Genomic DNA, 26,109 nt, shown 5'->3' with positions numbered 1-26,109 from the left:
GAGTCTGAAGGAAGGACCAGGAGATGCATTAGCATGAGACCAGCAAAGAAAAACGGTTCAGCCTGGGAGGTGTAACGTGGCATTTTTCTCTGCCCACCATGCCAAGGTCCGCCAACTTGTGGCTGAAGGTCGCCTGGAGTTTGTCCTCGGAGGCCAGGTCATGCACGACGAGGCCGTGACCCACTTTGATGACCAGATCCTCCAGCTCACAGGTTTGATTATTCTTCCCCAGACCAGAGTCCCTGTGGCCTCCTTCGGGGCTGGGACTGGGTGTCTGAGCCCTGGTCCTGGGCTCTGTCTTCCACCCTCAGCAGGAGACTGTCACCAGTCAACACTGTGATTACTGACGTGTGTCCATGTGTGCCTGAGTACAGGGGATGAGGGTGTGGATTTTAGATGAGCCAGCCTGGCTGGTTCCTGGCTCTGCTAACTCCCAACACTGTGAAACTGGGCAAGTGATGCAGCCTCAATAAGCCTCAGCTGCCTCCTGTATAAAAATATTTGATAATGATGTATGATCTGTCTCAAAGGGGTGTTATAAAGTTTAAATATAAATAATTCAGATAGATCACATTGAGTACAGCATGTGGGTCTCTAATCAATGATCAATAAGGGTCAGATACCATCTCTGCCATCACCTCACCTGCCAACTGTTCAACCAATACCAACACCTCCAACACCACTGCCATTGCCACCATTACAACTGCCACCAGCAATACTCACACCTGTATCACCTCCAACACCAGCACGTGCAAGTCTGTTATGAATGCCCCAACACCACCATCACCACCACTAACATCTTGGCATGTCATCGCATAATCTATTATACCAACACTTCCAACATCAGCACCATCACCATCACCACCACCACCATTACCAATGTCACCATGACTATCTCCACCTGTGCCACCTCCAATACCACTGCCTCCAAGTCCATAATGAATCCTCCAGCACCACCATCATCGCCACTAACACCTCAGCCCATCATTGCATCACTTCTAACACCAACACCTCCAACAGCAACACCAAAATTACCACCATTACCACAGCCTACCCATCATGCACCTCTTCCAAAACCACCACATTCTTTCTCACTATTCGCATTCCTATCACCATCAAAATTAAAAGCGTATTAATTTTTTTAAACACCATTCTTATAGAGAAGGAGGACAAAAAAAAAAAGCAAATGTAGAAAAATATGGGAAACCTATTGAAAATGTATTCATTTCCCATTTCCCCATTTCTCATTTTACCTCCAACATCAATAGCGCTTCCAACACCAGTGCATACAAGCACTCTCTTAACTGTTACATCCACACCATCACAACACCAACACCTCTACTATCATCCAAATCTCATCACCTTCACCACCATGAAAACCAACAGCAGCTTGTCTGCCGCTGACATTTCCCCCTCTGCCACCAGCAACACTATCTCCACCACCACAAGCACCACCAGAATCACCAGCACTATCACCTTCATGGTGATGTCTAACACTCCAACCTCTTCTGGCACCATCACTTCCAGCAGCACCACCGAAACCTCCAGGGCTAACTGTACCACCCCTGGACAACCGCCATCATCCATGCCAACAGCGTTAACAGGAAACTGATAATCGTTGCCACCGCCTATACCATCCTCACTACCATCATCATCACCACCAACTCCATTCACATCATCATTATCCCTGTCAACACCACAACCACTGTCACCACAGCCGTCATCACCAACACAGCTATCGTCAATACCACCACTACCACCACCATCGTCTCTTCCATATGCATTACTAACACCACCACTGTCGCACCACCATCACCTTCACAACCTCCATCACCACACATACTGTCACGAAGGGCACATTCTCCTCTACTTAACAGGTGTTTTTCACAGGCATCACTTCACTCACCCGAGAAGGCAGGGTGTCCAGAGGGCATCAGGCTCTCAGTCTCTTTCGTAGAAGAGACACTAAGATGGAAGCTACAAGACGTGCAAAGTGTCATTGGGAGAGCCAGGTTGACTGCAGTGTGGGCTGGGCTCTAGCCCATTGTCACTCCACTAAAGTTGGACCCTGTGCAGGAGATCACCATGGCACTGGGCTTTCTCTTTGGATTTTCTTACCCTGTCCCTCCTTTCAGCTCTTTAACCTGTGCTTCCTTCCTTCTGAGTTTCTACTGCCTTATTTCTAGATGTAAGTGATAAGCTCATGGGAATCTTTATGTTTGACCATATAAACTCCATCTGCAAAATGCAGCCTCAGGCCTCACCTCCTGCCTTCCTCCTGTTCCTTCTGCTTCCTGCTTCCCAGATCTGCCCTTAAGACATGGCCTCCTGTAGTTCAGTACAAGGTTTCCTGTTGTTTCCAGCCAGACTCACCTATGGAGTCTCATGCCCAGGAATCTTCCACTGGGGCCACAGTGCTCAAGCACCTCCCCTCTCCATGGTGACCTACAGTTTGCTTCTGGCAGTGACCGGTGTCTGATTCTTGTCTGGGTCCCCAGGGCTCAGTCCAGGATTTGACCAGAGCAGGGCTGGTGGGCATAGAGGGAGGGAAAGGGCACTGAGCTGTCTTCCTCCCGGTACCTACAGAATGACCATTCCTCGTCTCTGGTCTCAGACCACCATGCTCACCTTCCTGAACACCGCACAGCTGACCTTGCAAGCCAGACCAGAGCAGCCAGAATCTAAGCTAAGACAGGTTTCCATCACTGGGGCAGGAAGGGCTGTGGACCTCTCGATCCTCCCCAGGGGATTCTCTGAGGCTCCATTTCCAACACTGTCAGGCTCCTGGGAGCCTCAGAACATGGGCCCTGACTTCATCTCATGACGACCTCCTGTTCTAAGAACAAGGCATACACTTCCTTCCTTCAGTCCTGGTCGCAGTCCTGGAGATGGGGAGACTTACAAAACCCCATTCTTGGGGGTTGAATATGAGGCAAAAATGCTGCTGAAATTTACATGAATCATGCTGCCAGCAGGTGATGGTCTCAGTCTTTTTTAACAAAGTTATTTACTTTTTCCTTATTATATTTATTATTGAGGTACAGTTGACTTACAGTGTTTTAGGTGCAGAGCAATGTGATTCAGGTGTACATACACACACATATTATTCTTGAAATGATTTTTTATTATAGGTTATTATGAAGTATTAAATGAAGTTCCCTGTTCTGGACAGCACACCTTTCTTGTTTGTTGCATATCTATTTTTTAAATTAAAAATCTAGCATTCTATTCAAACTTACTCAAACAACTGAAATCAAAATGTCATACAATTTTTATTTAGGCAGAAACTCATGAATATTCTAAGATATATAAGTATATGTTATGCATATTATATATATATATATATACACACACACACAAAAGCATTAGCATTGCTACTACAATTGAATAAAGGGTGGAAAAGAAGAAAAAAGAGATGAAGAAATTGGAAAATTTCTTCTTAAATTAAATGGGAGCACTGAATATTAAATAGCAAAAGTGAAACAAACCAAATAAAAGTAAAAGCTCATCATATAGTCCAGTTTAACTATGATGGTTCATTAGAAACATATCTCGAGCTCTGGAAGAATAAAAGCAATATTGGTCATTTGTATTAAAAAAAATTCCAGGAAAATTCTGATACATATCTACAGTTTAAAAAGTAATTACAGATTTTTCTATCAAATGGTAGTTTTGGTGATATACAGTTCTATAATAATTCTGTTGAATAATCGTGACATAATAGTATTGAGTAAGTTACATAATCACAAAGGTAAAAGATCTTATCAGTTTTCACAATCAATAGCCAGAGAGAAAATAAAAGATAATTACAACTACAAATGATTCTGGGAACATGATTAACCTAACAATATAAAATAGGAGCAAATTATTTGCGTGGGTTAAGCAGATTGACGTGGTAAGTGGAGGTTGGTATTTTTCATGCATTTACATTTGAGGTGATTATCAATATGTTTGATCCAATTACCATTTTCTTAATTGTTTTGGGTTTATTTTCTGTAGATCTTTTTCTTCCCTTGTGTTTCCTGCCTAGAGAAGTTCCTTTGGCATTTGCTGTAAAGCTGGTTTGGTTGAGCTCTCCAACAAATGCTAAAGGGTCTTCTCTAGAAAGGAAACACAGAAAGGGTGTTTAACTTGAATCCAAAACAACAAAGTAAATGGCAAAGGGATCATACTTATCAATGATTACCTTAAATGTAAATGGGTTGAATGACCCTACCAAAAGACAAAGCCTGGCTGAATGGATACAAAAAGAAGACCCCTATATATGTTGTCCAGAAGAGATCCACCTCAAAACAAAGGACACATACAGATGGAAAGTGAAGGACTGGAAAAAGATATTCCATGCAAATAGAGACTAAAAGAAAGGAGGAGTAGCAATACTCATATCAGATAAAATAGACCTTAAAATAAAGGCTGTGAAAAGAGACAAAGAAGGACACTATATAATGATCAAAGAATCAATCCAAGAAGAAGATATAACAATTATAAATATATATGTACCCAACATAGGAGTAAGGCAAATGCTAAGGGGAAATTAACAATAACACAACAAGAGTGGGAGACTTTAATATCCCACTCATGCCTATGCATAGATGAACTAAACAGAAAATTAACAAAGAAACACGAACTTTACACGATACAATGGATCAGTTAGACTTAATTGATATCTATAGGACATTTCACCCCAAAACAACGAATTTTCCCTTTTTCTCAAGCACACATGGAACCTTCTCCAGGATAGATCACATCCTGGGCCATAAATCTAGTCTTGGTAGATTCAAAAAAAATGGAAATCATTCCAAGCATCTTTTCTGACCACAATGCAATAAGATTAAATGTCAATTACAGGAGAAAAACTATTAAAAATTCCAATATATGAAGGCTGAACAACACTCTGCTGAATAACCAACGAATCACAGAAGAAATAAAAAAAGAAATCAAAATATGCATAGAAACGAAGGAAAATGAAAACACAGCAACCCGAAACCTATGGGACTCTGTAAAAGCAGTGCTAAGGGGAAGGTTCATAGCAATACAGGCTTACCTCAAGAAACAAGAAAAAAGATCAAATAAATAACCTAACTCTACACCTAAAGCAACTAGAAAAGGAAGAAGTGAAGAACTCCAGGATTAGTAGAAGTAAAGAAATCTTAAAAATTAGGGCAGAAATAAATGCAAAAGAAACAAAAGAGACCGTAGCAAAAATCAACAAAGCTAAAAGCTGGCTTTTGAGATGATAAAGAAAATTGACAAACCATTAGCCAGACTCATCACAAAACAAAAGGAGATGAATCAAATCAACAAAATTAGAAATGAAAATGGAGAGATCACAACAGACAACACAGAAATACAAAGGATCCTAAGAGACTACTATCAGCAACTATATGATGGACAACATCAAAGAAATGGACAAATTAGTAGAAAAGTACAACTTCACAAAACTGAACCAGGAAGAAATAGAAAACCTTAACAGACCCATCACAAACATAGAAATTGAAACTGTAATCAGAAATCATCCAGCCAACAAAAACCCAGGACCAGGCTGCTTCACAGCTGAATTCTACCAAAAATTTAGAGAAGAGCTAACACCTATCCCAGTCAAACTCTTCCAGAAAACTTCAGAGGAAGGTAAACTTCCAAACTTTTCTATGAGACCACCATCATCCTAATAGCAAAACCAGACAACGATGCCACAAAAAAAGAAAACTACAGGCCAGTATCACCAATGAACATAGATGCACAAATCCTTAACAAAAGCAAGCAGAATCCAACAACACATTAAAAAGATCATACATCATCACCAGGTGAGCTTTATGCCAGGGATGCAAGGATTCCTCAATATCCACAAATCAATCAACGTAATACTCCACATTAACAAATTGAAAAATAAAAGCCATATGATTATCTCAATGGATGCAGAGAAAGCCTTTGACAAAATTCAACATCCACTTATGAGTAAAAAACCTCCAGAAAGCAGGAATAGAGGGAACATACCTCAACATAATAAAAGCTATATATGACAATCCCATAGCAAACATTATCCTCAATGGTGAAAAATTGAAAGCATTTCCCTTAAAGTCAGGAACAAGACAAGGGTGCCCACTCCACTCTCACCACTACTACTCAACATAGTTTTGGAAGTTTTGGCCACAGCAATCAGAGCAGACAAAGAAATACAAGGAATCCAGACTGGAAAAGAAGAAGTAAACCTCTCACTGTTTACAGGTGACATGATCCTCTACATAGAAAACCCGAACAACTCCACCAGAAAATTGCTAGAGCTAATCAATGAATATAGTAAAGTTTCAGGATATAAAATCAACACACAGAAATCCCTTGCATTCCTATTCACTACCAATGAGAAAACAGAAAGAGAAATTAAAGAAAGTGTTCCATTCACCATTGCAACAACAAGAATAAAATACTTAGGAATATATCTACCTAAAGAAACAAAAGATCTATATATAGAAAACTATAAAACACTGATGAAAGAAATCAAAGATGACTCAAATAGATGGCAAGATATACCATGTTCATGGATTGGAAGAATCAATATAGTGAAAATGAGTATACTACCCAAAGCAATCTATAGATTCAATGCAATCTATAGATTCAATGCAATCCCTATCAAGCTACCAATGGTATTTTTCAGAGAACTAGAATAAGAAATTCCACAATTTGTATGGAAATACAAAAAGGCTTGAATAGCCAAAGCAATCTTGAGAGAGAAGAATAGAACTGGAGGAATCAAACTGCCTGACTTCAGGCTATACTACAAAGATACAGTAAGCAAGACAGTATGGCACTGGCACGAAGACAGAAACATAGATCAATGGAACAAAATAGAAAGCCCAGAGATAAATCCATGCACCTATGGACACTTTATCTTTGACAAAGGAAGCAAGAATATACAATGTAGAAAAGACAATCTTTTTAACAAGTGGTGCTGGGAAAACTGGTCAACCCCTTGTAAAAGAATGAAACTAGAATACTTTCTAACACTATACACAAAAATAAACTAAAAATGGATTAAAGATCTAAACGTGAGACCAGAAACAATAACATTCCAGGAGGAAAACATAGGCAAAACACTCTCCGACATAAATCACAGCAGGATCCTCTATGACCCATCTCCCAGAGTAGTAGAAATAAAAAACAAAAATAAACAAATGGGAACTAATTAAACTTAAAAGCTTTTGCACAATGAAGGAAACTATAAGCAAGGTGAAAAGACAGCCTTCAGAATGGGGGAAAATAGTAGCAAATGAAGCAACTGACAAACAACTAATTTCAAAAATATACAAGCAACTCCTGCAGCTTAATTCTAGGAAAATAAACGACCCAATCAAGAAATGGGCCAGAAAATTAAACAGACGTTTCTCCAAAGAAGACATACAGATGGCTAACAAACACATGAAACAATGCTCAACATCACATATTATCAGAGAAATGCAAATCAAAACCACAATGAGGTACCATTTCACGCCAGTCAGAATGGCTGCTATCAAAAAATCTACAAACAATAAATGCTAGAGAGGGTATGGAGAAAAGGGAACCCTCTTACACTGTTGGTGGGAATGAAAACTAGTACGGCCACTATGGAGAACAGCATGGAGATTCCTTAAAAAACTGGAAATAGAACTGCTATACCACCCAGCAAACCCAGTGCTGGGCATACACACCAAGGAAACCAGAATTGAAAGAGACACGTGTACCCCAATGTTCATTGCTGCACTGTTTACAACAGCCAGGACATGGAAGGAACCTAGATGTCCATCAACAGATGAATGGATAAGAAAGCTGTGGTACATATGCATAATGGAGTAGTACTCAGCCATTAAAAAGAATACATTTGAATCAGTTCTTATGAGGTGGATGAAACGAGTCTATTATACAGAGTGAAGTAAGCCAGAAAGGAAAACACTAATACAGTATACTAACGCATGTATAAGGAATTTAGAAAGATGGTAATGACAACTCTATATGCGAGACAACAAAAGAGACACAGGTGTATAAAACAGTCTTTTGGACTCTGTGGGAGAAGGCAAGGCTGGGATGGTTTGAGAGAATAGCGCTAAATCATGTATATTATCATATGTGAGACAGATCGCCAGTTCAGGTTTGATGCATGAGACAGGGTGCTCAGGGCTGGTGCACTGGGATGACCCAGAGGGATGGGATGGGGAGGGAAGTGGAAGGGGGGCTCAGGATGGGGAACACATGTACACCCATGGCTGATTCATGTGAATATATGACAAAACCACTGTAATATTGTAAAGTAATTAGCCTCCAATTAAAAAAACCAGCTGGTTTGATGGTGCTAAATTCTCTTCACTTTTGCTTGTCTGGAAAGCTTTCAATTTCTCCATCAAATCTGAAGGCGAGTCTTGCTGGTAGAGTATTCTTGGTTGTAGTTTCTTCCCATTCATCACTTTAAATGTATCATTCCATTCCCTTCTGGCTTGCAGAGTTTCTGTTGAGAAATCAGCTGATAGCCTGATGGGAGTTTCCTGATATGTTATTTGTTGTTTTTCCCTTGTTGCTTTTAATATTTTATCTTTGTCTTTAATTTTTGTCAGTTTGATTACCATGTATCTTGGTGTGCTCCTCTTTGGGTTTATCCTTCCTGGGACTCTCTCTCATCTCCTTCTGGGACCCATATAATGCAAATTTTGCTGCATTTAATCATGTCCCAGAGGTGTCTTAAGCTACCTTCATTTCTTTTCATTCATTTTTCTATATTCTGTTCTGTGGTAGTGTTTTCCACCATCCTGTCCTCCAGGTCATTTTCCCATTCTTCTTCCTCAGTCATTCTGCGATTATTCTAGTGTATTATTCATCACTGTTTGTTCTTTAGTTCTAGGTATTTGGAAAACATTTCTTGCCTCTTCTCCATTATTTCCCCAAGATCTTGCATCATCTTCACTATCATTATTATGAATTCTTTTTCTGGAAGGATGCCTATCTCCACTTTATTTAGTTGTCTTTCTGAGGTTTTATCTTCTCCCTTATTCTGGGACATATCTTTCTTCCTTTTCATCCTGATTAACTTTCTGTAATGTGGTTTTTGTTCTAGCCACTGTGGAACTGTGGCTCTTCTTGCTTTTTCTGTGTCTTCTGATGAAAGAGGCCAAGAGGCTTGGGTAAGGTGCCTGATGGCAGGGACTGACAGTGGGGAAAACTGGATCTTGCTCCAGGGGGCAGATCTTTGCTCAGTAAAGCTTCAATCCAATTATTTGCTGATGAGTAGGGTTGCACTCCCTTCCTGATAGTTGTTTGGCCTGAAGTGACCAAGCACTGCAGTCTACAGGGTCTATGGTAGGGTTAATGGCAACCTCCAAGAGGATTTACAGCAAGGGGGACCTTCTAGGACTGTGGCTCTCAGTGCCTCTGCCTCTGAAGTGAACCCTGGCTGACCCAGGCCTCCCAGGAGACCCTCCAACATTAAAAGGTAGTTTGGCTCAGCGTCCTGTAGGGTTACTGCTCCTTTCCTGGAGGCCTCTGTGTGTGCAAGATTTTGTCTGGGTCTTTCAAGACTGGAGTATCTGTTCCCCCCATTTCTGTAGAAGTCTGATAATCAAATGCCACTGGCCTTCAAGGTCAGATTTCCTGGGGATTTCCAGGTCCTTTGTTGGTTCCCCAGACTGAGAAGCATGACATGTGGTTGAGAAGCTTCACAGAAGTGGGAGGGCTTCTTTGGTATTACTGTTCCCCAGTTCGTGGAGAACCTTACCCCACGGGGATGGCATTTCATTATATTGTGATTGTACCCATCCTGCAGGCTCAATATATAGCATTGTACAGGTGGTAGTTACAAAAACCATCCTCAAGAAAAAGAGATGCACCACAAAAAATGGTTGCCTGAGGAGGTCTTACAAATAGATTAGGAAAGAAGAGAAGTGAAAGGCAAAGAAGAAATGGAAAGATGTGCCCATCTGAATGCAGATTTCATGAAAAGATATGTCCTTCTGAATGCAGAGCTCCAAAGTATAGCAAGGAGAGATACAAGAAAGGTTTCTTAAGCAAAGAAATAGAGGAAAACAACAGAATAAAAAAGACTAGAGCTCTCTTCAAGAAAATTGGAGATACCAAGGGAACATTTCATGCAAAAAGATTGGCACACAAAGGAAAGAAATGACAAGGAACTAGCAGAAATAGAGGAGATTAAAGATGTAGCAAGAATACACAAAGGAACTGGAGAAAGAAGTCTTGATGACCTGGATAACCACTATGGTGTGGTCACTCACCTAGGGCCAGACATTCTGCACTGTGAAGTCAAATGGGCCTTAGGAAGCGTAGTATAAACAAAGCTAGTAAAGGTGATGGAATTCCGGCTGATCTATTTAAAATCCTAGAAGATGATGCTGTTAAAGTGCTGACTCAATAGACCAGCACATTTGGAAAATTCAGCAATGGCCACAAGGCTGGAAAGAGTCAGCCTTTATTCCAATCCCAAAGAAGGGTAATGCCAAAGAAAGTTGAAACTACCATGCTCTAATTTCACATGTAGCAAGATAACAGTCAATATCCTTCAAGCTAGACTTCAATAGTACATGAACCAAGAACTTCCAGATATTCAACCTGGATTTAGAAAAGGCAGAGGAAGCAGAGGTCAAATTGCCAACATCCTTTGGATCATAGAAACAGCAAGAGAATTCCAGGAAAACACTTACATCTATCTCATGGATTAGGCTAAGTCTTTTGACTGTGTGGATTATAGGAAACAGAAAACTCTTCAAGAGATGGGAATACCAGACCACCTTACCTGCCTCCTGAGAAACCTGTATGTAGGTTAAGAAGCAACCGATAGAACCAGACATGGAACAACAAACTGGTTCCAAATTGACAAAGGAGTACACCAAGGCTGTATATTGACACCCTGCTCATGTAATTCATATGCAGAATGCATCATGCATACCAGGCTGGATGAAGCACAAGCTGGAATCAGATTGCAGGGAGAAATATCAGTAACCCTGAAACACAGATGACACCACCCTTATTGCAGAAAATGAAGAGGAACTAAAGAGCCTCTTATTGGAGAAGGACATGGCAACCCACTCCAGTATTCTTGCCTGGAGAATCCCAGGGATGGGGGAGCCTGGTGGGCTGCCGTCTATGGGGTAGCACAGAGTCAGACATGACTGAAGCAACTTAGCAGCAGCAGCAGCAAAGAGCCTCTTGATGAAAATGAAAGAGGAGAGTGAAAAAGCTGGCCTAAAACTCAACATTCCCAAACTTAAGATCATGGCATTCAGTCCCAACACTTCATGACAAATAGATGGGGAAACAATGGAAAAGAGTGACAGATTATTTTCTTCGGCTCCAAAATCACTGCCAAAGGTGACTGCAACCATGAAATTAAAAGACACTTGCTTCTTGAAATAAAAGCTATGACAAATAGACAGAATATTAAGAATCAGAGACATCACATTGCTGACAAAAGTCCATATAGCCAAAGCTATGGTTTTTCCAGTAGTCATGTATGGCTGAGGGAATTAGAGAAGGCTGGAGGCTGAAGAATTTGTGCTTTCAAACTGTGGTGTTGGAGAAGACTCTTGTGAGTCCCTTGGACAGCAAGGAGATGAAACCAGTCAAGTCTAAAGGAAATCAACCCTGAATGTTCTTTTGGAGGACTGATGCTGAAGCTGAAACTCCAGTACTCTGGCAACCGGATCTGAAGAGCCAACTCATTGGAAAAGACCCTGATGCTGGGAAAGATTGAGGGCAGGAGGAGAAAAGGGCAACAGAGAATGTGATGATGGACAGCACCACCAGCTCAATGGACATGAGTTTGAGCAAACTCTGGGAGACAGTGAAAGACAGGGAAGCCTGATATGAGCAGTCCAAGGGAATTCAAAGAGTTGAGCCCAACTCAGCTTTCAGACAGTTAGAAACAAATCCCATTTAACAGTAACAGATATAAGGCAAAACAGGCATTAAACCAAGTTAAAACATAATCAAAATTAAAAGTTACATTATGTCCACAGTTAAGGTCAATATGTTTTATCAGTCCTTCTTAGAATTTTTTGATGTCATCAGATGAAGAAGAGTTGAAGAAAGTCTTTTCCTTGAAGCAGAGAAACCCACCATGGGGAGCCCTCAATTGATGAGGAGGTTGACAAGTTGAAAGCTGAGTCACACAGTTAATTTTAAGGCTTCAGGGTCTATGACAATATCTGTGCACAAAAACGGTCCGTCATAGAGACAGGTCCTTCTTCTTAGGGGGAGTTTGAGCCCTCATTAAAGCTACAGGGAGAACATTAAACCAACTGTCTCATGTTTCTGAGTTTCCTACACAGATGCCTCTTAATAATGTCATTAGCTTTTCCAACTTTTTCTGAAGATTGGGGTCTCCAGGAACAGTGAAGTGGTATTCTATTCCTAGAACTTTTGACACCACTTGAGTTACAGTAGTTTTAAAGATGGAGCCATTGTCACTCTGAGATTTAGAGTTTAAGATCCCACTTACGTCATGAGAAGTCAGTACAGTAAGATTTTGTCTATTAATAAGCTTAGGAGCTTTAGGTTTAGGGAAATGCCGGGAGCCAGCATGGGAGATCCCTCCCATGACAAGGTCATGTGGAAGGGACCTGATGAGCAAGGCTGATCAGGACTTGAGAGACCCCCTAGACCTGCTCGAGCATCTACCCCCAAACCAGAATCTGTCTTACTATTTTGTGCCTTTCACCAACTCTTCTGACATTAATAGGGGGCTATCTCCGACCACCTTTCTCTGGAAAAAATCAACTTAGGGCTCTAGTTGATAAGTCTCTTGGGCATGAAAGGAATATTTCAATTCAAACCCCTTTTGTTGGCATTCTAGCTTGCTTGGCTGGTTTATCCAGACTCTTGCAGCTATGCATGTGATTGTTTACAGCCTCCCAACTGTGAGAGACACGGGAAGCCTAAAACATTCTAAAATATAGAGCCTTTTGAAGAGTTAAAAACTATTAGAGTAGTGCTGGTGTAGGATTTCATTGCTGAGCCAATGCTTGCTGCCAAGTTCCCATATCCCTTATCCACTGTGCACCTGGCTGTGCATTAGTTAACATAGTTGGGATGTAAGAAAAACAAATAGTAGCCTTGGAATTAACCACATCAGACCTTTGAGCTAACTGGTTCTTTCTTTGTTGTAACTCACTGCACCTTTGCTCCGTGAAGATGTAACTCTGTTTAATACTTTCTGAGGCTGACATAGATTAAAAATATAAAGAAAAAACACTTTAAGGGAATATAAGTTTTCTGGTTGAGCAGCCTTTATTAAAAGAGGGTCATAAAATGTCCACAGGCCTCCAAGGCCAGAAGATAATGTACACAACATTGTTTATAGAAAAGGTATACAGAAAAAGTCCTGATTTTGATAAAGACAAAACAGATGTAATGTTTGGGCTGACTCTGCATGACTTCGCATCTTTCATTTCCCTCTACGTACAAGTCAAGGTATAAAAGTTCCTTTTGAAAATAAAGTTACCGGCCTCGCTCACCGAAGCTTGGTCACCCCATGTCATTTTTTCTCTCTCCCTTTCTATTTCAGGCTGATCCCTTGGAGTGTAGAGGCTCTCTGAGTTCACTTTCCTGCCCAGGCTTCTAAGACCCTCTCAAGAAGGTGCTCTGCACCTTCTCCCCATCAAGAGGGTGCCTGTGGTCTACGTGAACAGAACAAGTCCTGTGCTGGGGCTTTATTGGTTTTCTCTTTCTCTCCTCTATTTTCTTATCTGCAACATTCTTTCTTTATCTCTTTCTAAATCTCTCTCGCCAACGTTGTCTCCCCTGAGGGTACCCCTGGATCCTGCTGGGGCTGGGCCACAACAGCAAAACAGTAGTGTCAATTATCCTTTAAGCAATGCAGCCATGGCCTCTTTTTCAGTAACAAAGGGATTAAACTCTGATCCTGTGGGTAAGCTCAAAGTGGGAGCCTGCCAGAGAGCAGTTTAAAGAGTCTTAAAAGCCTTTTGAGTTTCTGGGGACCAAACCAGCTTCTCAGTTTGGACCTGCTGAGTCTCAGTTGTAAGTTAGTATAAAGGCCAGGCAAGTTCTGCATAACCCAGAATCCAAATGGGGCAGTTGCCTGATTCCTAAAAATCCTCTCTTGTCTTAGTGTCATAGGTAGGGGATGACTTAATATAGGTTTAACTCTAAAAATTATCAATCAAATCAATGACTGAAAAATATTTCTCCTTCAGAAATTTTAGACAATAAAATATAAGGATTAGACACTTATTATTTGTATATCTTGAAGAAGTCAAATATGAAAAAGTGTACAAGGCTGTATATTGTCACCCTGCTTATTTAACTTATACGCAGAGTACATCATGAGAAATGCTGGGCTGGAGGAAGCACAAGCTGGAATCAAGATCGCTGAGAGAAATATCAATAACCTCAGGTGCAGATGACACCATCTTTATGGCAGAAAGTGAAGAGAAACTAAAGAGCCTCTTGATGAAAATGAAAGAAGAGAGTTAAAAAGTTGGCTTAAAGCTCAACATTCAGAAAACGAAGATCATGGCATCCTGTCCCATCACTTCATGGCAAATAGAAGGGGAAACAGTGAAAACAGTGGCTGACTTTATTTTTCTGGGCTCCAAAATCACTGCAGATGGTGACTGCAGCCATGAAATTAAAAAATGCTTACTCCTTGGAAGCAGAGTTATGACCAACCCAGACAGCATATTAAAAACCAGAGACATTACTTTGCCAACAAAGCGCTGTCTAGTCAAGGCTCTGGTTTTTCCAGTGGTCATGTATGGATGTGAGAGTTAGACTATAAAGAAAGCTGAGCCCCAAAGAATTGATGCCTTTGAACTGTAGTGTGGGAGAAGACTCTTGAGAGTCCCTTGGACTGCAAGGATATCCAACCAGTCCATCCTAAAGGAGATCAGTCCTGGGTGTTCACTGGAAGGACTGATGCTAAAGCTGAAACTCCAATCCTTTGGCCACCTGATGTGAAGAGCTGACTCATTTGAAAAGACCCTGATGCAGGGAAAGATTGAGGGCAGAAGGAGAAGGGGATGACAGAGGATGAGATGGTTGGATGGCATCACGATTTCGATGGACGTGGGTTTGGGTGGACTCTGCGAGTTGGTGAAGGACAGGGAGGCCTGGCGTGCTGCAGTTCATGGTGTCGCAAAGAGTCAGACATGACTGAGCGACTGAATTGAGCTGAACTGAACAAGTCTCCATTTATCATTTGAGTTTATTTACATCTAAAATGAAAGTATTGTATGGACTGTTACAGGGAATTAATAGTCCTTGTTCCTGTACATTTTTAATGATTGGCTTTAACCTTCCTTAACTTTGGGCATTGGTGGGCACTATTTTTGATGTGGAAATGGGTGAGAGTCTTTGAGCTTGATAAAGACAGGAATAGCATTTTGTGCTCAACACACAGTTTTTCCGTCAGCCCACACTTTGAGATTTACATTTTGTTTAACTAATGGGAGAGAAAGAGAAAGCTCCATATGCGCGAAAACAGAGGCCTGGACGTTGTTCAGTATATTCTCCCCAGAAGGGGTGAGGGAGACTTCATCACAATCAGAAACTTGTGAGAAAACAGCACCGAGTCTCAGTTACAGCTTAAAGAATGACTGAAATAATAGCATATGACTTGTCCTGACAGTCCCATTACAGTAGTGGACTGGGAGGAAACTGGATGAGGTCTTCAGTGTGCACAGAGAAATTTTCCTGTTTCCAAAAGAAATCGACTGATTGGCCCTTCGCAGTTATTAATACCTTGAGTTCCTCAGGTGTAATTAGGAGGGGAGCTTGTGTGGGGCCCAAGACACCTTCAGTCATGATCCCTGGGGCCTACACCTCAGAAAGCAGTCTCTTTTCCAGTATGTTCCTTTGCAGACTAGACATGGAGCTGAAGGCAGCTTAGATGCCTGAGGGCAATCCTTCTTGAGATGTCTGTCCTTTCCACAGTAATAGCAAGCCCATCCCTTTTTACCTGGGTCCGTCTGGGCATTTTTCTCAGGCAGTTTCAGAGCAGGTCTAACAGCCATTGTTGGGGCATCAGTCTTCTGCCTGGCTCTTTTTTTCGTATTTTCATCCTCATCTTCTCTGCCATAACATACTGTCTGAGCCAACTGCAACAGTTTTTCTAAAGACTGATTTGGTCCAAACGCCTGTTTTATTAAATTATGGCAGATATCTGGAGCTGACTGAGTGAGGAATCTATTTTTAAGGACCATTTCTCCATCTGAACTTTCAGGGTCAACATCAGTAAATGTGTAGAGAGCCTCCCATAATTACTAGGAATTTACCAGGAGTTTCCTTCCCTCCCTGTTCTGTCAGCCAACTTAGCATATTTAAAAGTCAGCGCACACTCGCTTGAGTCCTGCGCGAATACATCCAGCAAAGAGAGTCTGTTATGGGAACTGCTTGGTTGCAAGTAGGGAGGAGGGCTATTTCGTGTTCCCACTTTCTCCTTACCTTAAGCTACTCATCTCCAAAAGTAGTAACTTCCCCCAAAACTCAAGCTCTTGAGTCAGGAGTCAGCATCTGTCCTAAGACATGTATTCATTTCAGTTCAGTCACTCAGTCATGTCCAACTCTTTGTGACCCCATGAATCACAGCATATCAGGCCTCCCTGTCCATCACCGTCTCCTGGAGTTCACTCAAACTCATGTCCATCGAGTCAGTGATGCCATCTAGCCATCTCATCCTCTGTCGTCCCCTTTTCCTCCTGCCCCCAATACCTCCAAGCACCAGTCTTTTCCAATGAGTCAACTCTTCCCATGAGGTGGCCAAAGTACTGGATTTTCAGCTTTAGCATCATTCCTTCTGAAGAACATCCAGGGCTGATCTCCTTTAGAATGGACTGGTTGGATCTCCTTGCATTACATCTCACCAAATAAGGTCATAAGGAAAAGTTAGTCCCATAAAGCCTTCCATGTACCTTTTGGATCCTCTAAATATTCTACTGAGACTGAGGCAACCCCTCCTAGAAAGGTGCCCTGATTCTCAGCCTGTTCATTTGGAGCCCCAGATACAGAGGCAAAGTAAGAGAACAGGAGGGAGCTGTAGGCTTCACATCTTAAATCTGTACCCATAGGACACAAGTCTGGAATGTCTCACAGAGAGATAAAGAGCAAGACAGATGGCATTTCTACCCATTTCTCTTGTTTTCTTCAGAACCGGTCTAGTTATAAAATAGTATCATCGTTAAGAGACCCTTCAAATGCCCAGAATTCCCCATCTTTCATAGGATAACATGACCATTCAATATCACAGAAGAAGATCAGGCATGTTTTCCTAACCTCTGAGGATCAAGCTGGTTTTTGAAAAGGCAGAGGAACCAGAGATCAAATTGCCAACATCCACTGGCTCATGGAAAAAGCAACAGAGTTCCAGAAATACATCTATTTCTTCCTTATTGACTATGCCAAAGCCTTTGACTGTGTGGATCACAATAAACTGTGGAAAATTCTGAGAGATATTGGAATACCAGACCACCTAACCTGCCTCTTGAGAAATCTGTATGCAGGTCAGGAAGCAACAGTTAGAAGTGGACATGGAACAACAGACTGGTTCCAAATAGGAAAAGGAGTATGTCAAGGCTGTATATTGTCACCCTGCTTATTTAACTTATATGCAGTGTACATCATGAGAAATGCTGGACTGGAAGAAACAAGCTGGAATCAAGATTGCTGGGAGAAATATCAATAACCTCTGATATGCAGATGACACCACCCTTATGGCAGAAAGTGAAGAGGAGCTAAAAAGCCTCTTGATGAAAGTGAAAGAGGAGAGTGAAAAAGTTGGCTTAAAGCTCAACATTCAGAAAACGAAGATCATGGCATCTGGTCCCATCACTTCATGGGACATATATGGGGAAACAGAGGAAACAGTGTCAGACTTTATTGTTTGGGGCTCCAAAATCACTGCAGATGTTGACTGCAGCCATGGAATTAAAAGACACTTACTCCTTGGAAGAAAAGTTATGACCAACCTAGATAGTATATTCAAAAGCAGAGACATTACTTTACCGACTAAGGTCCATTTAGTCAAGGTTATGGTTTTTCCTGTGGTCATATATGGATGTGAGAGTGGGACTGTGAAGAAGGCTGAGAGCCGAAGAATTGACGCTTTTGAACTGTGGTGTTGGAGAAGACTCTTGAGAGTTCCTTGGACTGCAAGGAGATCCAACCAGTCCATTCTGAAGGAGAACAACCTTGGGATTTCTTTGTAAGGAATGATGCTAAAGCTCAAGCTCCAGTACTTTGGCCACCTCATGTGAAGAGTTGACTCATTGGAAAAGACTCTGAAGCTGAGAGGGATTGGGGGCAGGAGGAGAAGGGGACGATCGAGGATGAGATGTCTGGATGGCATCACAGACTCGATGGACGTGAGTCTGAGTGAACTCTGGGAGATGGTGATGGACAGGGAGGCCTGGCGTACTGCAGTTCATGGGGTCGCAAAGAGTTGGACATGACTGAGTGACTGATCTGATCTGATCTGAGGATCAACTTCTCCCAGCATTAAAAACAAAACAAAACAAAACAAAACAAAAAAACAGTTTAAGGGAGTGGTTCTGGAACTGCTAGCTCCCATCTGTAGAGAGAAAAAAGCGCCATCCACAAACATGTTTTTTTTTTTGTTTTTCCACCAGAGGCGTCCTTCCCTGCTCTAGATGGGGGTGTATGCAGACTGTCCCCCAAAGGTTTCCTTCCCTGATCAGACTTTGTCAGTCCCTTACCGACGCAGGCATCTCCCTCGTCCCTCTCGGTTCTACCACTGAGGCGGGGTGGAGATGCGCAGGGGGTAGACCTGATAGCATCCCAGGCTGCTGTAGTTCCACACCACCAAAACCTTTGTTTGACTGGCCCTTTCCTCTGATGCCATCCGGGGTGGAGCAGAGCAGTTTCCCCAGAATGTTTCCCAAGCTCGGGCTCCTAGGGGAAGCATCCGTCTTTCGTGTGCCTGTGTGCATTCCTGAGCACAGTCCTGACCGCAGTAGAAGCAGTGAGCCATAAAGGGCAGACAACAGCCAAGATAGCCCATGTGAGTGTGACCAGGCCAGTGTATGTGTAGCCAAGATGTGGTGGGGGGTTGGCCAGAGATGAGATTATATTGAGGGGAAACCCTTGGGGAGCTGGAATCAATGGCATATCAAATTTGGGACTTTCCGCAGTCACCTGCTTCGTGCTTCTATGGGCTGGCTTATAAATCATGCATTAAGATGTGAATAGACCAATGATTCTGGGAAGAAGTCCTAATATTACCATCTATTTCAAAACCCCTCCTTGCCTGTTAGGTGGCATCTCAGCCCTGGAGAAGGGCACAGGGCCCTGAGGGAGTGACAAAACTTATCTCTTTGCAGAAGGACATGGGTTTCTCTATGAAACATTTGGGGTCCGGCCACAGTTCTCCTGGCAGGTGGACCCATTTGGTGCATCCTCCACGACCCCTACCCTGTTTGCCCTGGCGGGCTTCAATGCCCATGTCATCTCCAGGATCGACTACAACCTGAAGAAGGCCATGCAGGATAACCGGGTGAGTGGTGGGCCGCATCTACTCATCTACTTTCTCACCATCAGAACTGGAAAAAGCCGCTGTACCTTTAGTGATGGTGATGAGCTCCCCATGTCTGGGGATATTCAAGCTGAGTTAGAGACAGCCTGGCAGGTCCTGGCAGAGAGTCCTGCCCTGAGGAGGGTCAGATGAAGGTGCAGACAGGCAGCATCTGGAGGGCCGATTCCTCTGCCTCCTGTGGCTTTGGGAGGTCAGGGGGAACCTTGAGGAGGGGGCAGCAGAGGGGTATCTTGACCCTTAATCCCTGAGAGCAGTGAGTGCAGAGAGGAGACTCAGGTGGGGCCTGCGGAGGGGAACCGGCAGCCGTGTCGCCCCTGGACCCTCACCCTGTTCCTTCCGGGTTTGTAGGAGCTGCAGTTCGTGTGGCGAGGGTCCAGATCCCTGTCGGCGCAGCAGGAAATCTTCACACATGTCCTGGACCAGTTCAGCTACTGCTCGTGAGCACCTGCCTCAGGCCAGTCCCCATCCCAGCACCCTCCCTGGACCACCTCAGCCATGCCCTTCATGGCCAGCCCTGAGGGCACGCACTGAGCACGCATCTTACAGAAAGAATAACTTAGGCCTGGACACCCAGCCAAGGTCCCATGGTAGCAGCCATGGGGCAGCTGGAGTGGCTCAGGGGATTGAGTCAAAACTTCCGAGTTCTGGCACCAGCCCTCCTGTGGGCTGTCTGGTGGGGGGCCCTGCGTCCAGTCCCTCTGCCCTCTATTCCTGGGGGGCTGTGGGTGGGGGCTGAGCCCCCCTGAGCAGAGGAGGTGGGATGAAGCAGCAGCTGACAGAAGAGGCAAGGGGGACTCACTAGCAGGTTCTGGGTGCCCTGCAGGATCAGGGTGAGCTGCCCAAGTGCCCACAGGGCTCACACAGGGGCATCTTCTGCCCACACAGCTCTCGTCTGCCCGTCACCACACTGTCCAGCCCCTGGTGGGAGACGGAGGCCTCGATGCTCTGGCCTCCCTGAGCCCTGCCTGCCTCCCCGCCCTTGTGCTGCTGCCATGTTCAGGGCAGGGCCCCCTAATGCTCCTCTCTCCCTTAGTGAGGGATTTAACTGGGATGGCGAGGCCATCTTCCCAGGTACATCCCCGGATGACATGTACCTCCAAATGCAAATCCCTGTCACCAAGGACAACATCCAAATATTTACCAGTCTCCTGGTGAAGAATGCGTTGGCTCGAGCCACCTGGTTCCGGACACCACATGTCCTCTGGCCCTGGGTAAGTTGGGGTCCCTGGCCCTGGTTCCTCAACTCTGTGCAGGTGTTGCTCTCTTCGGTCTGACCCCAGCACTTGGCTCCTCCCAAGACTGTGTGTCCACCTCTAACCATTCCAGTGTCCATTCAGGCAGTGGGCCATCCCAACTCCAGCTCAGTCCTCCTTCCCTTCACCCCAAGTCCTCACCCAGTCTACCGGCTTCTCCCCCAAGCCTGGATCATCCCCACAGTCTCTGCCTCCATGGCAGTCCCTCCTTTACACAGGCTCCAGCTCCTCCCCAGCTCTCCCCTCCTTTCCCATTCTCAATGTTGGGAGCAGAGGCTTCGGCCTGAATCCTGGTTCCCTACTCAGGGGCTGTGAGACTTGGACAATCTGAGCCTCACTTTCCTCTTCTGTGAAATGGGGATGATGACAGGACCTGCTCCATTGGCTGAATTTGTCTTATAATGAAAGACACCCTCATGGGACAGTGCCGGACACCCAGTCACCATTGTTGTCCCAGCCAAACTGGATGGAGCGCCTGCTGTGCTCCCAGAGGAGAGAGCTTGTGAGCCCCGTGCAGGGTCAGTGTCCACCATGCGGAGAGGGGGGCCATCCTGCAGATGAAGAGATGCTATCCCTATTCAGGCTGGGCTCTTTACCCAGAAGGGCTGGGCGTTGCTTCTGTCCCCTGGCTGCAGGGATGTGACAGGCAGTTCTTCAATGCCTCGCTGCAATTCACCAACATGGACATTGTAATGGAGTACATCAATAGTCACTCATTGGAGTTCAATTTATCAGTGGAGTATGCCACGCTCGGCGACTATTTCCGGGCTGTGCACTCTGACCAAGTCTCCTGGCAGGTCCGAGACCACCGCGACTTCCTGCCCTATTCCTCGGGTAGGAGCCTCTGGGGGTAGGGAGGGATTCGGTGCAAGGGAGATGTCACCAAAGCAGTGACATGTGGTTTCCCAGTCTCCTCAGCTCTGCCGGTGGAGCCCACAGGGCCACTGGGTCAGACAGCCCTCCCTCACCCGCCTGCCTCCTGTGGACCACCTGGGGTGGGGACAGATACAGGCGGGCTCAGTGTTGTCCACTGTTCCTTTGCCGGTTCCTTTCTTTCACAAGAGAGGCTTGAGTGATGTCCAGAGGCAGCCTTGGTTTCCGCTGGGGCACTGGCGGGGGTTGGTCATGCCCTGTGGGGACTTCGTCATGCCATGACCTTTGTGTCCAGGGTAAGGAGAGTGATTTCAGGGATCTCAGCTCCCAATGGCCCTGCCAGCCTGCCCCCATGGACAACCAGAGGGACCTGGTGGAAGGCATGCCTCTCCAGACCCTGATTTTCCTCAGTGGCACACAGGGGCGGCCAGCACTCCAGCCCTTCCATTCTGTGTCCTGACTTCTTGGCCCTCATCCCTCTACCTCCTCCTCTGAAGTCCTCCAGGGCCCCTTCCCACAGGCCATCCCAGGGGCCCAGGTGCTCACTGGGATTCTTTCCTCTTCACAGTGTCAGGCCTCCCCCGGCCTGCCCCTGCCCAGCCTGACCCTGCCAGTGGCCCAGGCCTTCCAGAGATCTCGTACCATTGCTGACCTGGCTGGACCAAGAACCCTGAATCACCTGCTGGCCTAGGCTGTGTCCCTGGGGACCCAGGCAGATCCATCCTGACCTCATCTTCCTCAGCATTTCCCAAGTGGGGCTCAGGGGCCTCTAAGGGCAGGCCCTCCCACTGACTCCTGGCCTTTTTCTCCTAGACATGTATCATGCCTGGACTGGATTCTATGCCTCCCGAAGTGGGCTCAAGGGGCTGGCAAGGAGAGCCAGCAGTCTGCTGTATGCTGGGGAGTCCATGTTTACTCGCTACGTGCTGTTGGCTCCCCACCGGTTCCTGGACCCGGCCTGGGGCCTGCAGCAGCTCCAGCAGCTCCGCTGGGTGGTCTCTGAGGTAACACAGTGCCTCCCAGAGACAGGACAGGATTGGATATTCCAGGGCTGTGTGCTTCCCCCTCCCTAGGCCAGCGCACCTCCCTGTCCCTTGTTGCTATAGGTCCCTTTTATAGATGAGAACACTGAGGTCACCACTGAGGTCACAAGACCATGCATGATGAAGCTGCCCCAAGGCTAGGACCATGGCCTGCCAGGGCCCAGCTGTGGTTCAGTAAGATTTAAAGCCAGACTGTCCCAGAGCAGTAAGGGCGAAGTGGAGCGGCATTGGTGTCCAACAGTCCTGGCTGGAGTCAAATCTCAGCTCAGCTCTATGAGCTCAGGATTCCCCTCTCTGAGCTCTAATTTCCTCCTTGAAAAATGAGAACTACATGTTCACTCAGGACATTAATAGGACAGTTGAATGTGATAATACACATATGCTGGTGGGCTCTGTAGGTGACACAAAGAAAGCTGCTCATAAATCTGCATATTATTTATTCCCCACTGTGCAGAAGGGAAAACTGAGACACAAGATCTCCTATAACTTGTCTCCTCTCCAGTCAGAAATGGGCCTCACAGCCCATGAGATTCATAGTCACTAAAGGGAATTGCTGGCAGGACCAGTCATTATGTGGGTGTGTGGTGGGATAGACTTTAGCATCCATCAGGGTGAGTGGAAACGTGGCTTCACCGCACGGGGTCATGTTTCCCTTCTGGGAAGAGGAGACCATCCATCCTACATGGTGCAGATGAGTACAAGGCCATGTGTGGGGCTTGTCTGGAACAGCTTATCAGCAATTCTGGGATGAGTGGGTCACAGAGGGAAGCTGGGCAGGGTCCTCACCAGAAGTCTGTTTTCTGTCCAGCATCAGGGACATAGCTATGTGTTTTCCCAAGGTCAACAATACTTGGGGCAAGATCATCAGCCTCTCTGACCTCAGATTTCTCTTCTGTAAAGTGGGAGAAATCCCCAGTTCTCCAGCAGCACCTACTGAGAGGGAAGCGGAGTCAGGGCCCAGTGGGCATCAGGACAGCAGATGCTGAGCAGAGGCCAGCCTGACCCCACTCTTGTCCTGTTCCTGTGGGGGCCCAGGTCCAGCACCATGATGCCATCACTGGAACTCATGTTCCAAATGTGGGTGACATGTTTGTGGAGCATCTGAGCACTGGGATGCAAGGGGTGCACAATCTGATGTCCTACATCATCCAGGACAGGTTTCCAGCCCACTCAGGTAAGTGAGGCCCATGGGGACAGTGTGGGCCATGGCGGGTGTCTGCCCCAGTCTGAGAAGACAGCCTGAGGGTAAGGGGACGGGCTGGAACACCTGAGCTTCAGACTCGAGGCCCGTCCAAGGGAGGCTCTCATTTCGGCATGAGCTGGGCAGGTGCCTTCACTTCACTGAGCTGTTTCCTCTCTGTGATTGAGGAAGGCCTAGTTCCTGCCTCCAACTAGAGGCAGGAATAAATGGTAATGCAGTGTGGATGTTGCCAAGCACACTGCCTGCACAATTTAGTGTAAAACCTCACACATCCTGAAAGCTGGAAGTGTTACTGTCCTCACTTCATAGCTGAGGGCACACATGGAACAGAGATCGTGGAGCTGCCCAGGGTCACACAGGAAGGAATGGTCCCCATACTCCTGAGCTGCCCAGGGTCACACAGGGAGGATGATACCCATACCCCTGTGCTGCCCGGCTCCGCAGACAGGATACACATGTTCTTTTGACTTTGCAGGTTTCACAGGTAGAGGATGAGTGATCACCCTGTTTGCCTGAGGGGATTCACCCCCGCAAATCCTGGGCAATCAGAGATAGGTGCCTTCCCTGCAGGAGCATGTGGCCCGCCCACCTTCCCAGGGTCCACACTCACCCTGCTCTCTCTCACTGTGCCCTCCCCACCCTGCCCCTCCCTTCACCTGCCCAGCTCTGCCCTCGGCTCTGTGTGCAGTTCCATCTTACCTTCAGACTCTGGAAGGGCCCTGGGGTCAGGAGTGCAGCAGACTGGAATCCTGTCCACAGGGACTGGTGGTGGGAGGGGATGATGGGCATAGAAAGGGAGGTAGAACTGGGTCCTTCCAGTGTCTGGTGAGGCCAGCCATTCCCATGAGCTCACGGGGGCAGCTCCCCAAGGAAGGGGCAGGTGGAGACCCCAGAAAGGCATCCAGCCATGGGAACTGCCCGGGCAGAGACCGGGGACTGGACAGTGTGTGTGCAGTGTTCAAGGATCAGGGAGTCGTTGAATGTGGTCATAGATGGTCACCTGGGGTGGGGGTAGAGCAGAAAAAGAATCCAGGTTCATAGCAAAGAGGGCTCCAGTGCTGACCTTGGTGATTGACCTTGACCCTCCAAGCTCCAGAGAATTGTCTGTACATTGCCAAGGGCTCCAGCTTTGGAGCCAGGCCGTAGGACATGGGTCACCTTGGACAACTAACCCTTTGCTATAGACCTCAGTCTTCTCACTGGTAATGTTGGCTGAAAAGTAGAAATGAGTGAGGAGGTCAAGGACCCTCATCTTTAGGGGCACACTCCCCCATCCTGCCTAGGAATCAGAACCCAGCTTGAATAGATGAGGAGGGAGTTGGACATCAGAGCCCATGTGTCTGTCTGTCCTTCCCCCTGGCCTCTGCAGAGCTGGTCTCACCTACCTTAGATTCTCTTGTTCTAAGGGGCACCAGGGGTGAAGGTTGGGTTGGGTAGGGCAGTAGAGCCTGTTCTCTGTGTGCAGGCCCAGAGCCTGGGGGACACTTTGCAGTGGTCTACAACCCGCTGGCCTGGACGGTCACCACCATCATCACCCTGACTGTGGACTTCCCCAAAGTCAGCGTCACAGACGAGTCAGGCCTTCCTGTGCCTGCACAGGTGAGGGGGACACCCCGTCTATGGTGCAAGCCCTGTTGCTGCCCCTGCTCCGCGCTGGGCCCCCGAAGTGGGCATCTAAAGGGAAGAGGTGACATGCTGCCTTGACTGTGAGGGGTGTCCTATGGGTGAGTCGCCATCAGGGTCAGTGGATCCACCCAGTGGCCTGACCCTGCCCTTTGCGTACCTGAGCTGACCAGAATCCGCCTATAATGCAGAGCCACAAGAAACATGGGTTCAATACCTGGTCGGGAATATCCACTGCATGAGCGCATGGTAACCCACTCTAGTACTCTTGACTGGAGAATCCCATGGGCAGAAAGCCTGGTGGGCTACAGTCGATGGGGTCACCAAGAGTCAGACAATACTGAGGTGACTTGGTGTATATGTATATAACCCTGTGTCAATTTCTACTTCTCATGGGGAAGCCAGCAATAGTCTTCGCTGTGCATCTTTATGGAGGTGCTGTCATAGGGGCAGGCCCCAGCTATGACACCCACATCCTGTGTGGTCCCTCCTCATCTCCTTCCCAGACCTGGAGCTAGACTTGATTATAGAGGTGACCCTCCTGTTACCAAGCCAGCCCTTCCTTGGGGAGATGGATCGGGT

General features: G+C 45.8%; 1 protein-coding gene across 1 annotated transcript in view; it reads left to right on the top strand.

Annotated features, from left to right (window-relative positions):
• LOC102188844 (epididymis-specific alpha-mannosidase-like) overlaps positions 1 to 26,109 on the top strand; it is a 43,084-nt gene that overhangs the window by 5,742 nt on the left and 11,233 nt on the right. Inside the window, exons 3-10 of the mRNA XM_018049756.1 lie at positions 107 to 212; positions 19,323 to 19,495; positions 19,883 to 19,971; positions 20,568 to 20,745; positions 21,423 to 21,621; positions 22,474 to 22,664; positions 23,739 to 23,877; positions 25,370 to 25,503. Of these exons, the coding sequence (XP_017905245.1) occupies positions 107 to 212; positions 19,323 to 19,495; positions 19,883 to 19,971; positions 20,568 to 20,745; positions 21,423 to 21,621; positions 22,474 to 22,664; positions 23,739 to 23,877; positions 25,370 to 25,503 (1,209 nt within the window). The remainder of the gene's footprint in view (positions 1 to 106; positions 213 to 19,322; positions 19,496 to 19,882; positions 19,972 to 20,567; positions 20,746 to 21,422; positions 21,622 to 22,473; positions 22,665 to 23,738; positions 23,878 to 25,369; positions 25,504 to 26,109) is intronic.

This window comes from Capra hircus, chromosome 6 (genome assembly GCF_001704415.2).
Source record: "Capra hircus breed San Clemente chromosome 6, ASM170441v1, whole genome shotgun sequence".
Classification (NCBI taxonomy): Eukaryota; Metazoa; Chordata; class Mammalia; order Artiodactyla; family Bovidae; genus Capra; species Capra hircus.
This window is presented reverse-complemented; position numbering and strand designations above follow the sequence as displayed.